Source organism: Azolla caroliniana, unplaced genomic scaffold (genome assembly GCF_043228905.1).
Source record: "Azolla caroliniana isolate FFs.n. ecotype wild unplaced genomic scaffold, voAzoCaro1.0.p SCAF_11, whole genome shotgun sequence".
NCBI classification, from domain to species: domain Eukaryota; kingdom Viridiplantae; phylum Streptophyta; class Polypodiopsida; order Salviniales; family Salviniaceae; genus Azolla; species Azolla caroliniana.
The window spans coordinates 15,888,501-15,904,476 of NW_028230446.1; the positions used below are offsets into that span (position 1 = coordinate 15,888,501).

The 15,976-nt window shown below is 38.5% G+C and overlaps 2 protein-coding genes across 3 annotated transcripts; both read right to left on the bottom strand.

Moving 5' to 3' along the window:
- Positions 1-683: 683 nt before the first annotated feature.
- LOC147858004 (uncharacterized) lies at positions 684-2,154 on the bottom strand. The gene has a single exon (XM_087328026.1). It carries the CDS (start codon positions 2,096-2,098, stop codon positions 956-958), a length of 1,143 nt encoding a protein of 380 aa, XP_087184152.1. The 5' UTR covers positions 2,099-2,154; the 3' UTR covers positions 684-955.
- A 4,002-nt stretch (positions 2,155-6,156) lies between these two features.
- LOC147858005 (TIM-barrel signal transduction protein) lies at positions 6,157-13,553 on the bottom strand. Of its 2 annotated transcripts, XM_087326906.1 has the most exons (9): positions 13,328-13,551; positions 12,032-12,703; positions 11,440-11,646; positions 9,678-9,893; positions 9,377-9,566; positions 8,626-8,873; positions 8,347-8,525; positions 7,344-7,597; positions 6,157-6,587 (listed from the first exon to the last, which is right to left on the bottom strand). In XM_087326906.1, exons 1-9 carry the CDS (start codon positions 13,433-13,435, stop codon positions 6,424-6,426), a joined length of 2,238 nt encoding a protein of 745 aa, XP_087183032.1. In that variant the 5' UTR covers positions 13,436-13,551; the 3' UTR covers positions 6,157-6,423. The 2 variants fall into 2 exon arrangements, with proteins under 2 accessions (XP_087183032.1, XP_087183033.1); XM_087326907.1 differs by lacking the exon at positions 6,157-6,587 and having other exon boundaries at positions 7,468-7,597; positions 8,309-8,525; positions 13,328-13,553.
- Positions 13,554-15,976: the final 2,423 nt, after the last annotated feature.

Here is a 15,976-nt window from a genome sequence, read left to right on the forward strand (position 1 = left end):
TGAAGAAGCTTTTTCCTTCTTGTTTACAATGTGCCACATAGTTTACTGCTTTGGTATTTGGTTCAATTTGATAGATATCACTCATCTTACTTTGACTCAATGCTCTAGGCATGACATGTTCACTATTCGTGGGTAGACAACACTAAGATACTTGACGGAGTACATTACTTCAAAGAGCTGTCCCTCATAAGTAAAATGAGGAATCAAGATATATCTACGGTGGTTTGGTTTAGATTGTCATTTTGTAGGTTTTATCTAAGTTGACAAGAGGCTTCTTGTTTGGCAAAAGTCTTTAATGACACACTTGTTTGAGGGAATGGACTTTGATGTGCGACCATGTCCATGTGCAGATATTTTAATGATAAAAAAGGTAATAAGGGTTAAACAATCCTATATGAGCCAATGCTCACACTTGATTTATGGTCAAGACGTGGACACCAATAAAGTAATCGAGATCTAAGTACAAATAGGGAGACACTAAATTAATATAATATACAACAAATCAAAACACGATTTTTGGGTGACGACACTACACTAATCAAACAACATCATCACTAATAATACAAGGTGCATGAAGCAACAATGGAGTTCATCAATTTTGATTTATTAGGGACACATTCTAGAGTTGAAAACTTACAACTCGAATCACATACTAACAAGAAAAACAACCATCCCAGTGAATAGACTCTCAAGGGTATATAAGATTATTAATTTCGTAAGTGGTTGATCATAAGTTTATGAAATTCACAACTGGGATATGAATTTCATGGAGGGGGAGAGTACATACAAACAACATGGGGGCATGATGTTTTGATATGGCCATTATTCAAGAATGTCCATATGGATAGATACAAGTCTCGAAGCTTATGGAATAATCAAGATGATATCCATGGAATAATCAAGATGGTATCCGTGGACCAAACCTATGGACCAAATGAAGATGATAACAAGAAACTTACACCACACGGCCACAAAGTCCTCCTTTTTGGAGGGTGAGCACGAAAGGATCATTGCAATCATTGTAGATTCCTAGGGATTCAGCCTTATTGAGGAACCGTGACAAGATGGCTCGGTTTAGGGTCGGTCGACGCGACAGGACGAAGAGGGACCTGGACACGGTGCCGGCGAACGCGGAGCACGAGTAGACGAGGGCGGCCGAGTAGGATGGGTGGGAAGGCGTCCCGGAATTGACCAAGTCGATGATCCAGTAAGGTGCGGACGTGACACTGATGGGCGTGACACTGATGGCCACGCGGAGCTTACCCGCGGACGTGGCGGGGTCGGGCTGGGTAATGGTGCCGTTGACGAACGTGACAGGACCCCTGTAGTTGGGCTGCCCGTTGGAGAGGAGGGCGGACGCGGCGGTGCGGATGGCTGCCAGGGCAGCCGAGGCAGCGGCAGACGTGGCTCGGATGCGCACGGCCGCCGCCTTCTGCTCGATGCTGCCTTTGAAGAGCTCAGCCGCGAAGAGGTCGAGCGTCTCGAGCCTCCGGGCCGCAGACTGGGCTGCGTTATTCAGGGCCGCCACGGTCCGCTGGAGCCCATCGGATCTCGAATTTGGATTGTACCCGCCTTCGTTTATCTTCCCATTGAGCAGCTGTATGTGGGTGATGTCGTCCGAGAGCTTGGACAGGGCCGCGCTGGCCGCAGCCGCGGCGCGCGCGAGCTTCCACGTGGCGTTGCCCGATTGGGCCACATCGGCGCACGCCTGGCGTGCCGCGGCACAGATTCCACGCGTGGCCACATTGATGGCCACAACCCCGAGGATCGCCTCGTCCGACAACACTTTCTGGCCGCTGTTGAGAAGGCGGACACTGCCCCCCTCTGAGGAGCTGTAGAAGGCTTGGTTGCAGCGTAGCCCCGCTTCCGAGAGGAACTTGAAGCTCGCGGTGCTCCCGATCTCGTACCAGCGGCCCAAGTAGGCGGTCAGATTGAGGGTGTCGACGGTGGGCGGGTTGGGGCAGGTATTGCTGGACGCAGACCTCAAGCAGAAGCCACTCTCTTTGGTACCATGCCCATCAACAATTTGGCTTGAGCTGCATAGTGATAGCACACACATGATGAGCAATGCCATCATCCTTACACAATTCATCTTCATCTTCCTTATCCTTCTCTTTCTCTTTCTCTGTGTGTTTGTGTGTGTGTCTTCCTGTCTCTCTATTTCTTGTGAATCTACTACTACAATGAAATCCATACAATGGCCCTGCTATTTTATAGTGGAAGGAAATTGTCCACATCTGCTTTCCTTTGTCAAATGTCCGCATTCACACCTGCTGGCCCCTTGGAACGGAGCCTAGCCTTTTAATATGGTGCTCTCCCTCCTACTATGCTGCCACACGCTTCCATAGCTATCTATGCATGTGATGATGCCATTTGTGCGATGTCTCTCTCATTTCCATGCTTCTTGTTAGCTGTGAATTTCTATCGATTGTCACGCACATGTGGCTCATCGGTTAGGAATTGTTGTCATTGTCTCTCTCATTTCCATGCTCGCGTGCCCCTTGAGATTTAGCTATACCATCGGCATTACGCCTTTCCACCAACTATTCTCTTCTCTAGCCTAACTACATAATGGTATCAGACCATGGACTTCCAAGCATTTGCTGTAAGCTAGTCACTATAAGGTAAGATACATGTTATGATCTGATAACCCCCTAACCCAACCCCCATTCTAACTTAATAGATTCTTAAGCTTCTTACACATAAAGGGAGGAACCCACCAATGCTAGAAAGCAAAATCGTGTATCTTTGGTGAAGGATAAATGGGAATGTAACGAGCATGTATTTGTTAACATAAAATATAAATGGGCTTCGGTTGTTTCATTACAAATGATAAATGGGAACCATATGGGTGCACACAGTTAACATGAAAATAAATGGATTATGGTTGTTTAGTTCCATGGAAACACAAACACGTCGTGTGTCTCGTGTTTCAAGGATGTTGGCAATTAAGTTTTTATATGTTTCAAGAGTATCAAATTAATGAATTGTCTAAACATAAATGCTATATAGTCAATATATTTCATCCACATACCCATGAGTTTTTTGGTGGTTGGGTGTGTGTGCGTATGCTATGAGGACATTGAACTCAACCGCTCAAAGATCAACATTACTTCACATGCACGCATTGAATTCAAGCCACACCAAATAGTGAGTGTTGGAATACATTCCCAAATTATATTCCAATGCTACATGTACACAAAACTATATTAAGAATCCCATGTCCATTATATTTAATCATCCATCTAGATGCACACACCTTAACTTATAAAGAATTCAATGTGCGCTTCAAAGGTATGTAGATCTTGACCATATCCACATGTTAAATTGTCCCTAAATATAATGCATCAGGGTATTGTACTTTAAAAGAAGTACTTTAACCAGCATGTCAACCAATGAGGAATAACAATATTTAGTTAGAGTGTCTTTTGGCAACTTTGCCATCTTATTTGGATTATTACTAAATTAGACAATGAGTGATGGAAGGATGTTTCTCCATCGTCATATTAGCTTGCAATCACATAGACTTTAGATCTAATGTATTTTCTTGTCATACCACTACTCATGATTGAAGAATGGAAGATGACATGAATATAATTAAAGAATATTGAACATTGAAATTTACTTTTGCAGCTTGTATTTTTAGACAATCCACACACTCCTCTCTACCGTGATATAGATTATTGAATACACATTTGTCAAGTTTGCTCATTTATGGAGGTGCTTGAGCCACCTAATCATCTGAAATTTTCTTCATGTGTTCATTCTCATATAAGCAATATATGTCCCTTTGTATTAATATCGAATAATGACAAACTTAGCAGTCATTGGTCTTTCTCAAACCCCTACATCCTTATTTTACTACGAATTTGATGCTTACTCTCTCACAAGGAATAGTAATGATAATGTATGGTGATATTAATGTTGTTCTCATGGATTAATCGTTTATTAGTCAACACCCCTCAAATGCAACGTATACAAGTGTCATTTTCTCCATTACTGTTTAAACTTCACACAAGCCGACCGAAACTTTCTTCGAATTTCACAATCTTGTTCACATACATACTAATTTCTTAACCTCTAAAAGAAATGAAATTCATGTCTTCATAAGATAAATTTCCAACTTTAAAAGGAATCTTTGCCAACTCATGCCGAAGAGAGTAAGTGCTCGATATCCAAAAACAATGACACAAAATAAAAAAGTCAACATTGTAGTTTCATTACTTTTTCCGTAAAGTAATAGTATAGTTGTATTAGAGAATATAAACATTTTTCTTGGATCATAAGTCAATTATGATTTTCAGCAAATAATTTAATTGAACCAATTTCTCAAATTAATTGCATTACAAGGAATATGAATGGTTAACTACATATCCACGCTCTCCCAATCAAGACCAACCAAAATTTTTATTTTTTTAAATTTTTTCCGTGAAAATACAACATATTCAATAATTGAAATAATTCAAGCATTTCTTACATCTTCCGAACATGAAGCCATGGTGGTAGAAAATAGTGCTCGGCAAACCTTTTGACTCCTACCGGAAGTGTTCCTACTACTCATCAACCTAACTAAAATTTTAAAGTTTTAATTGGTGACACTAAAGGGCGGTTTGTGCCTGTAAGTGACGACGACGAAGATGGTGACGGTGACAACAATGATGGTTTCGACAAAGAAGAAGGTAAAATGTAGCCTATCTACAAGTTGCAGGATGGAACGTGGTGCGAGTCTCATCATATCTCCTAGAGGTCATCCTGTGCATGTATCTCACTCGTACCATTCGGTACACCCCCTAATGGACTATGTACTGCTAATAAAACATGACTTCGTGTGAGTTGTAGCCTTCGGGCAAGCCAAAAAGATAAAAAAAATACTAAAGTAGTATCTATAAATGGAAAAAAAATAAATTTGGTTGTTTTCATATGAGTGTTCGTGTCATCCAAGACAATGATATGCCGAATAACAAAAAAAAACCATAGTGCATGGATTGCATCTATTCTAATAAGAGTTTCAAAGTAAAAACTACATTATCATTCGTAATTAGAAGATGTGCATAAACAAGATTCTCTTTACAATGAGATTCAATAATCTATTTGTATGGTGACCCATTCACCGTACATATGTGAATGCATAATCCAAGGTAGTAAAAAGCTTAAAAATGTGGAATTCCCCATATTATTGACCTAAACATTATAATCAATGTACATAAAGTTATACACATAAATTGCAAGAGCATGCTTTTTGGTATGAGTTGCTGAACTCTAGATGCCCACTAGCAATCAAAGATTTAAACATAAAGGGTGATGTCCCATTATGTTCCCAAAATCATAATCACCGGGAAAGCACTAGGTTGTATGCCCATCACCATTAGTGCAGCAAGATTCTTCAAAATGTTTAGGCTATTTAGAAGACCAAGTAACTCATTCACCAATGATTCAAATATGTGGGTACAAAAATGTCATTGTTCTTTTCATGATAAGTCCTTCAAAGAAAGTCATGTAATACGTATATATTTTGAAAAAGGCAACACATGCTCCAAGATTTCAAAAGGAAGACCAAATAAACATAGTAGTGCGTTATGAACAAATATGTATACATTTATATTTCATAACCTTATGTGAACATATTTATGGATAACCTCCAAAAACTTTTTAAGCCCATGCAATCATAATGAAACTGCAAACTGCCGCCCATGCAATTAGCGCACATTCATATCGCCATGCTCATATATTTATATGAAAAGTACATCAATGTAAAGTGAAAGAAAATCGAGGCTTGACTAAAAAGTTAGTACTAAGGGCCACTAGGTGGTGAACTGAATTTTCTTACCGAATAATAGGAATTTCTATTTTTTTGTCATTTGAATACCATTTAAGTGTCTCAGAATGAAGAAAATGATAAAATAGAACATTTTGTACCTCTCCCCTTCCCTTTTATTCCGTTTTCTTTGGAAAAATGCAGGTCTTACTACCAACGATGATATGGTTTCTGGACATAGGACGTCTGAGGTCTCTTTGGTTTCTTTATTAGACATGTTGTTTAGTTATTTTTGCATCGTATAGTAAATTTTATAATTACCCATCAAAGAAAAAAAAGAGAGAAAGACAGTTTGTCCAAGGCCAAGTAATCTACTACTATCTGAGACTGCAAAGTTTAAATAGCAAGAAAAGCATGATGTATTTACAATTTCATAAATTTGAACTCCAACCACCAAGATCATGGAAGTAAAAAATAAAACAATTACCTAAATCTGGAAGGAAGTAAAAATAAAACAATTACATAAAACTTGAAAGGAAATGAAAGCCAGCTGAGTTGACTTTACTTATGTCTTCTATGATTTCCATCCCAGCACCCATCCCTTGTTCCTTCAAACATACTCCAAAAAGAACACTTTTAGCACATTATAGCACACATACTATTTTGTTCTAGTTTTGTTCACATCGAAGAGCGATTGCCTTGTAATCCTGCACTGTTTTCGTAATAGCTTCTTCTACAGGTAGTCTCTCCATGCTTGATGCTCCATAAAATCCATGCACTCCAGATGCCTTTTGTAGGATAAATGCAGCTTCTTTGGGTCCAGATATTGGGCCTACCACATCAAATAAGTATAAATGACCAACCTAATGTTCAAAAAAGAATAATTTATATCTCAATATTTGAAGGTTTTGTTTGAGACATCCCCAAATTTGAAGGATTCAATTAGGGGTATTTTCAAAGGAGAAATGATCACCAATTTCTGCACTTGAACTTCATATCTCCTATGAGGGATACTACGTGGAATGCAAGGGAAGACATCTATGCAAAAAAAAATCCTGGGGTAACATATTTGGGCGAAGTGACCTTCCACATGATGATTCAGAAGAGAGTAGTTTTTACATGGGGTCTTAAACAGAATACAACAGTTAAGATGTGAAAACACCATATGTGTAGACCAATATTGGTTATACAGAAAATTATGTTGGTTTAAGATTTCCAAGAAACATAAAAATGGTCTTTGCATAGTGTAAACATCACTTGTTATGGGGCAGAGTCTGATGATTTTAATCTCCATACTGGAGCACAAACTTGATGGCACCCTTCAATTTCAAAGTTTAACAAAAAAGTGATTTATGAACACTGCAAGACCAATGGTTTAATTGTAACTGTGCAGAGTTGAAAGTTGATTTTCAGATATTGCAAGTTCAAAATTTTAAGGTTTTGCTGACAGCAATGTTTCAAAGTGGTCTTTAGCTATGGAAACTGCATATATTTCATTAAACTAGAAATATTTTATTGAAATTGATGAAAGCTAACTGATATGTGGCTATACAAAGCTTTCAAAAGCGGGACGTATTTGCAATCTTACCTCCATGACAAAGAACTATAATATCTGGGTTTATCTTATGAGCAGCATCCGCAATTTTCTTGACCTGTGTGACACTACTCTCCAATGACAAAGCAGTTTTTGCTCCTATTGACCCTGACGTTGTGAGACCCATATGGGCGACAATAATGTCTGCACCTGCTTGGGCCATTGCAGCAGATTCAGCTTCATTGAAAGCATAGGGCGTGGTCAAAAACCCCATCTCATGTGCTTTTCGTATCATATCTACCTCTAACCTGCATTAAAAACCACCAAAATAAGTAGCACTGCACAATTAACCTACTAAAGATGAATGATTAATGAAAACATATAGCAATCTAAGAGTTTTCCTCTCCACAACCATAAATCCAGGCCCATAAGCATTACATGCAGAAATATTTTAAAGTAAACTGAAATGTATAAGTATGATATTAAACTATAGTATACAAATTGAAATATAATACATCAACGTCAATGTAAATGTTGGGTGGACCATGGTGGAAGGATGCCAGGAAAGAAATGTTTGAAATTGGGTACAGAGAGCAAGAAAAATCAGCAAACATTCAAAAACTTGCAATGAAAGAGACGCGCAAGAATGAAGGTAATTTAGGGCAGGGGAACAATTCAATTTATGGACGTAAAACCTGTGAGGAAAAACAGTTATAAAGAAAAAATTGGAAATGGTGTAAACATGAGGAAGGCAATAAGAGAAGAAATGCACAAGGTTCTCCATATATATCAACAAACCCTAGGTCCAGGTCTAGACCACAGTTGTCAATAGGCCATGTAACAGGTAATGGGCATTCTCTAGTCTCAATTAACTTCTTTATAGTTAGGCATATGTTCTTATGGTTTGACCCAGAGTAGGTTTCTAACCTTCAATGTATTATCATTAACTATCTAAATTGATCAGTTCCTAGCATTGTGCTTATACAGCTCAATTCAGTATTAGAAGACATAATACTTACTTCAAATACGCTTAGCCTAGAAAAAGTAATAAAAATACCCATAGCCCATTCCAGTTTCTTCCAAATTCTGCCTGAAGTTCCCATCAATAAGACCCACTGTTGGGAAATTCTGAACACCCGCAAATCCAATGTCTTCAAGTTTCTTCAGAAACTTGTCCATTTTTCTGAAAGGATCTGATGCACATACCCCAGCAAGCACTGGTACATTCTTTACAACCTGCACATCAAAGTTTTTTTCTAATTGCGATTCCTTGATACTTAACCTTGTATCACCATGAACTTTTACGCCATCAATGCTGAAGTCAAGCAGACTCTACCGGTATCACTTCATCTGCCATTTCCACTACAACAGCATTTGCATCTTTGTAGGGCATAAGACCTGATAAAGAACCCCTTCCTGCCATCCGAAAACGACCTGAATTATAAATGACAATTAAATCAGCACCTCCTTCCTCCTCAAACTTCGCAGATATTCCTGTACCAGCCCCTGCTCCAATCACGGGAATTCCCCTAGAAATCTGTTGCCGCAGCCTTTCCAGGACAGATTGTCGAAGCCTCAACGTTTCTGCAGAAGCACAATCAAAATGACATGATCCAATACATGGCCATGAGCATCATCTCATATATTCAGAAGAAGTCTTAGACATTTTCCTAGCTGGGAAAGATGTTGGGGTCTAACTCATATGCAACACTTGATGTTTCTCACTTACTTCCAGTATATAAAACGGATTACTTCAAATGACCCAAAACCATTTCATTATCATGATATCCCTCTCACTCTCTTTCTCACCTTTGTAAGAAATCATGGAGTACACGCCACCATGATTTCTAACAAAACAGGCCACTGTTCCTCACGTTTCCTAATGGTAGATATACATGAAAATTATTATTAATACATAATTGTGAGCATTCGTCTTGTACACAAGAACTATTAGACATTCTCTGCAGCCTCTTTCCCCAGTGGTTAGTGAGTTCCAAGTTATCCACTTCTACAGGCAACCCCTAGACTTTTTGTGTTAGAAAGGGCAGTAATCTAAACAGGGAAAAGGAGAGAGAAAGTAAAAGAACCTGGTCTGGCATCCGGAGAAATTGGTGGAATTCTTATCAACTTGGTGTCCGATATTATTTTTGGAATCTCTGAATCTGGCTTGGATATTATACTTCCTGGCATTAAATGCGATGGAAATATTTCTAGGAAAGCCCTCACCAATGCATCAGCAAACTTGGGATCATTTATATGATAAGGGAGCCTTCTAACCTGTCATGAATAGTTCATAGAGAAATGATCAAATTGACAATCAACTGATATTAAATTTAAGAAAAATTTGAGAAATGAATAATTCATTGCAAGCTCAAATATCAAACTTACATCTCTTTCAGCGGTTTTTTCTATAACGTTCTCAAGCTCTACAAGTAGAGAACTTGTGGCATCTTTATCATAAAAGGGTTTATCAAAACAATCAAGTGCAGAAATGCCCTTTTCTGGTAGAAGTACTCGAATTGGAGCAGCTGAGAGATTTATTTTGTTTGCAATAAACCGAGCAGCTTCCTTGTTTTCTTCAACTGTTGTTCTCATTAATGTAACCTTAGTCAAAATAAAGAAAACATCAAGATAATGGATATAATTAAATTTGACCTGGATTTAATTGAGAGTTGGAAAGAAGGAAAGATATACTAATGCCTCGAAAAGACCATAATGGCTTGAGAAATAACAAAGATTACAACTGTTTATGTTGTTCAGATAACAAGCTGAACCATCCACATTGAGTGTGAACACAGGCTTGGGAAATACATGTGCACTGGAGACCACCTCTCTTGTCATACCTTAAGAATGTAACCTTCCTTGCCATATGTAAAGAATAACTCCCATAAAGAAAATAAATCCCACCCACTCTCATTGTGACAAGGAGTGAGAAGGTAGTTACAAAGTAGTGAGAAGGTGGAACTATGTAAACCAAGTTGCTCTTTTGTATAAAGTGTTGATTACATATCAATTAGTAGTCAATTAGCTTTTGAGTTAAGTCTTTCCTGTAATCTTCCCACATTTGTTATTATAAGCTCTTAATCTTTGGTACACTGTCTTTCTACCTCTTTCTATTAGAGAGAAGTATGCTACTCTCTATGCAAATTCCACCACCATTTGACAAATGATGGAGAAGGCCGACCCATAACAGTTTGGCCATTTGTTGCTCGACCTTCAAGCATACGGGGTGCATTGATAATCTTACATCATTGATTTCTTCCATTGCTCTTTACCTCCATTAATATCCTGCCAAGGAGTCACCATCGAACGAGAAGAAGAATACCGGAGTCTCCGTTGATGGTATGGCACATGTGCCATACCATCACCAGATCATGACTCACAATGTTTGATCCACACAAGGATGCCCAGATGCACTTGTCAATGTTTACTGGAATTTGCATTGAGCTAGGAAAGACGATCTTTTCACTGTCAATATTGACAAGTGCTACTTGTCAATGCCCAAATGCTACAATGTCTTTGGTTCACAGTAAACCTAGGAAAGACGATGTCATGATCTTCTACACATCTGTGCCAAGTCATCAACAAGCTGTCTTCAGCCTATCAGGATGTCGTTGAAATAGTGGATTCCTATGTATATCTAAGAGTCGCATTTACAAGCACAAGTGGGCACTTCTCTATGACCCAAGCTGCAACAGATAAACTGATTTGACGATATGCAGCTCTTTCAATGCTAGAACGACAGTACAACCAGGCTCACTTCCAAGAGCCTGGTACCAAAGTATGATTATTCAACACCATGGTCACCCCTGCCCTCATGTGTGGTGTACACATATGGGCTTCAAGGTTCCCCACGAACATGTGGACTCAAATAGGGCATCCTTTAGTCCTGATGTTGCCATTGATGATATGTAGCAAACCATCTACCCCACACGAGACTGAATTGACAGCACCCCTATGATGGTAGAATGTTCTTAAACATAAAAAATCCATGGTAGAATGCAGCCTAGCTAGATGCCTAAACATGTATACACAACATCATTAAAATAGTGATGCCAGATTCCTGGTACAAAAGTAGCTACTGAAATTTCTTGCCACTTGGTCAAAATTTTCAAATAAGACTTCCAATAATATTTCCAATCATGTTTACCTGATCATTGTGAACAAATAGCTTCCTATGTGCAAATTTGGCAGGAACCGTATTCCTGCTCCCAAAATTAACCATATCTAGTGCTCCAACACTCAAGACCACTGGAATTTTCTGGTCTATCGCTGCCTCAAAACGATTGCTATCACAAGGCATCACGCCACCAACCACATGATCTGCCACTTCAGTGGTGGTAATGTCCAAGATTCCCTATCAATAAAGAAATCAGCCAATATTGAGCAGAGCACCATAAATTCTTACAACATATTTTACTCAAAAGTGTTAAGTGATCTTTGGTAACACCCACATTGGATTATATGCCTAAAACTCATAACTTTTAGTGATGGAGATCTTAGGCACCAACTCACATTCGATCAGAAAACCATTTTCCAATGGTAACATTCTGGACAGTTGATCTGATTGTTCAAGATCTTGACCACTATAAAAATATCAAGAGTTCAACTCCTGGACCCATCCCAAATTCCACAAATAACATTCTGACATGTAATAGAGAAAACGTGCCACTCCTAGACACTACTAATTTTGATTAACAAGCAATAATCTTGATTAACTCTGAAAGTTGTGAATATAATACCTGCAAGAAGCCTTGCCTTATGAGACTCTCCATGGCTTTTCCTCCAGCACCAGTAGCATGAAATACAAGTGTCTCGAAACCTGTTGATTCCAATTTTTGTCGTACTGCATCCACACATGGGGTGGTCACTCCAAACATAGTTAACCCCACGGTTGGGCGTTCTACTCGTCTCTTCTCACCATTAGTTGCATCCAAAGCATTGGATGCTTTGGATGCAACCATACCGGCCAGTGCTGATGCGGCATTGGAAAAGATGGCCTTACTAACACTATTAAGGCCAGCTATGTCTACCACCGATGGTAGCAGGATTAAATCCGATGTGCCTATATATGGTGACGTATTCCCACTAGCAATCGTAGATACTAAAACTTTGGGAAATCCCAAGGGTAGAGCACGTAAAGCTGGTGCAATTAATGACGTACCACAACTTCCACCTATGCCAATTGCCCCTACTAATTCAGCTTTCTTGTAATATGATTGCAAGTAATGCTCCAGAGCAGTGCTCAAAATAGATAAAGCTGAAGTTTTGTCACTTGGAAGAGACAAAAGTGACTTCCTTGAAGGAACTGGGTGATGTTGAAGAACTTCTTCCACACTAACAATATTTGCTCCAGTTGTGGACTCCGATTTGTCATGAAACTTTGTTGATACATCAATAATTGTAATCTTTATCTGTCATACAGGGATTAAACAATCATGGTTAAATTCAACAATCAATGTATACAGGCATAAAACAATCAGCATATACAAGTATAATGATTTTTTATGATGCATTGACTTTTGATGCCACGTACTATTCCATAATTAAAATAATTGCATTCTTTCTTGTGAAAAAGAAAGGACATTGAGATGAAATCCTATACCCATTTCACATGACACTCTGTGAAGACATCAACAATTTTAGTCATCATCTGCTGTAGTTATGATAGAAAATACACTAAACAATCATGATAATGAATTAGATTCGTGTATATCAATGTGCATTGCAAATATAAATACCTATCATGTATCTCATGCAACTATACCTACACGCAATCTTTGGCATGCCATTGACATGTTCGATAAATCTCACTGTATGAATCTTATCAACAGGAAAGCAATTACTTCTTTATGGTATTCAAGGTGTGAGCAAACAAGAACAAGGAATTTATCAGAAACAAAAATACATTTAAAACGGGAACACATACAAACAGATTATCAAAGTAAAGGAATAAATAAAGATTTTTCGAAAAATCGAGAGAAGGAAGAGAAAAGGGGAAATGTAGTAGTATGTATCGATTAGTTTAAGATTTTTACCGGATGCTGTGAAAGGAATCTGTGCAGAGATGAGGCAATGGCGTCGGAGAGGAAATGCAGCTCATTTCCTTTGGTGTCGAGAGTGCCAATAACAGCGAGAGTGGCCATGGGAGCGTCAAGCGAATCAGAAGGGAGAGCCAAGCCCTGGGAGGAACAGACAGAGAGATGAACGCATGGATCTAGATGTGTGCGAGTGCGTGTGCATCCATCCAACTTACGACATCTCTGTCTCTTCTGCTTCAATTCTTCACTCATTCATTTTCTTCTTCCACAAATAGTAGTAAATATTACTACACACTATTACTTCTTCTTCTTCCTCTTCTTCTTCTACAAGTAGTAAGTAGTAAATACTACTACCACTATGTTGTACTTCTTCTTCTTCTTCTTCTTCTTCTACAAATATGTCCTACCACCACTACCACTACTTGCTACTTCTACTACTACTACTACTAATGTTGCTGCTACTTCTGCTGTTGCCGCCTCTTTCTACCTTTCTTCTCCGAATCAAATAAAGCAATTGTGATAGTTTGTTTCGCAAAACTATGGAGTCACAAATGACTTGAACCTTGTACTTCGGACCATCGGCAAGTTTGAACTCGAGGTGATGGAGGAACAACCCAATCTAGAGTAGCTAGCACGATGCTTACACTTTTTTATCCTCTCTAACAATTTTTTTATTCTTTTTTTGAAAAAATATTCTCCATTGGTATTAAAATTAAAGTGGCCAAAGGCAATATACAAAAACGGTCCAATAGTCCAATCTTTCTAGGTAAAAATAATTACATTTCGCGCACCCTCAAGTTGCATTCTCTCATAAAGCTTGAGAGCTTCATCTCCATTTCCATGCTCAACATATCATATCCAATAAATCAGTGTCGATAACTAGATCTCTTTCTAATATTCCCACTCTTGCAATGATAACACGTATTTCTATCTGCAGCTTGCACGCTTCCACAAACTTTCAACATGGAAACAAATGCTTAAGATGTGTAGGAGAACTGCCATCTCTGGTTCAACTTCAATCTTGCCCTTATTATCCAACAAAAGTAATCTTATATTAGATGTTAAATGCATGAATTCTACCATGTCAACTGATCTGATCTTAAATCACCATCAAGAAGGAAGAATGTTATAGCAAGATAACGACAGTGTTTTCCATTAGAACATGTGCATTTTAATGCACAACCTTTTTTTTTTCTACTCAGCTTAAAAAGACTCATTAAAACATTATTGTGTTGTAAAGCAAGGTATAACAGTGCACAAGTTTGGGGATCCTTTTTAGACAAATATTGCACTCTAGCTAGCTTCTCCATCCTTGCACGTAGCAGACCAACATCGGTTAACCAAAAACCGATTCCCAATGATCGCACGACCTGTCATTCGTGTTTATGTAGATGCACTCAATATGAAAGGTCACATCTCTGTCGAAAGCCATGGTCCCTTTCAATTGTTCTTGGACTGCTATAAACATATGTATGTCCCAAAGCATTAGTAATAATAGTTATACATGAGCACATGCCTCATGTCAGTGGAGGAAATACCTAGCGTGGTGGTTGATACATTCAACGTATACCACCATTAACCATGTAGAATACCTTCATCCTTTCCCATCTCTTCTTAAAAACCTCTTGCTTTCGAAAGACTACATCTAAATCACCTTTGATAGCATCATATTCTCCTTTTAGTGTATCTCCTCGACTACATCTGCAACATTCCATTGAATTTGCTAAAATATCCTTTGACATCTACTAGTCTACGAAACCCATATGATTATTTAACTAATCGTCTCCCAAACCACTCCATTTTGTATTGAATTAATAGGCATACATGGCGACACTTCCTCAACATATCAACCTCTTGTATATAATGCAAAGTTAACCTTTTCTTTTTCGTAATCTTGTACCTCGCCCTTAATATCAAACCACATCACTGCCCCCCATTTATATACTTTAGAGCCATAAACCTCATGCAAGAGATGTAAAAACCTTTTCAAAACCAATTTGGCAACCATACATGACCAAAATAGGTGATGATGCGACTCCACTTCTAACCCACAAAAATCACACATCTTATCCACATCTTTACAATACATCCAAAACTAACAAGAACCGCATAATGAACAATCAACCATCTAAATTGAAGGGAAAAGTACCAGGATACCCCTAGAAGTTCGTCTATTTACTAGAATGCCCCTGGAAGTTCCAAATTTACCAAACTACCCCTATGTCCAAAAAATCACACTTTATAAAGTAATTATACACTCAAATCTTTGATACATAGGGCTAATCCAAGGTCCATTTCTTCCATCTTTGGTAAATAGGGCTTGTAGATTTGAGTGTATAATTACTTTATAAAGTGTGATTTTTTGGACATAGGGGGTAGTTTAGTAAATTTGGAACTTCCAGGGGCATTTTGGTAAATAGACGAACTTCGAAGGGTATCCTGGTACTTTTCCTTAAATAGAATAATATTCTTTGGAATTTGCATATCCCACAACCATTTCCAAAATGTTGTCATGTGAGTAGGATCAACATTATAAGTCAACCATGTTGTAGTTGTTGTTGGCCAATTGGGTATCCTACGTCTTGTCGTCTCCCTCCTCGATTGAACGGAATATTGAAAAAACAGAATCATTCTAACATCCTCCCT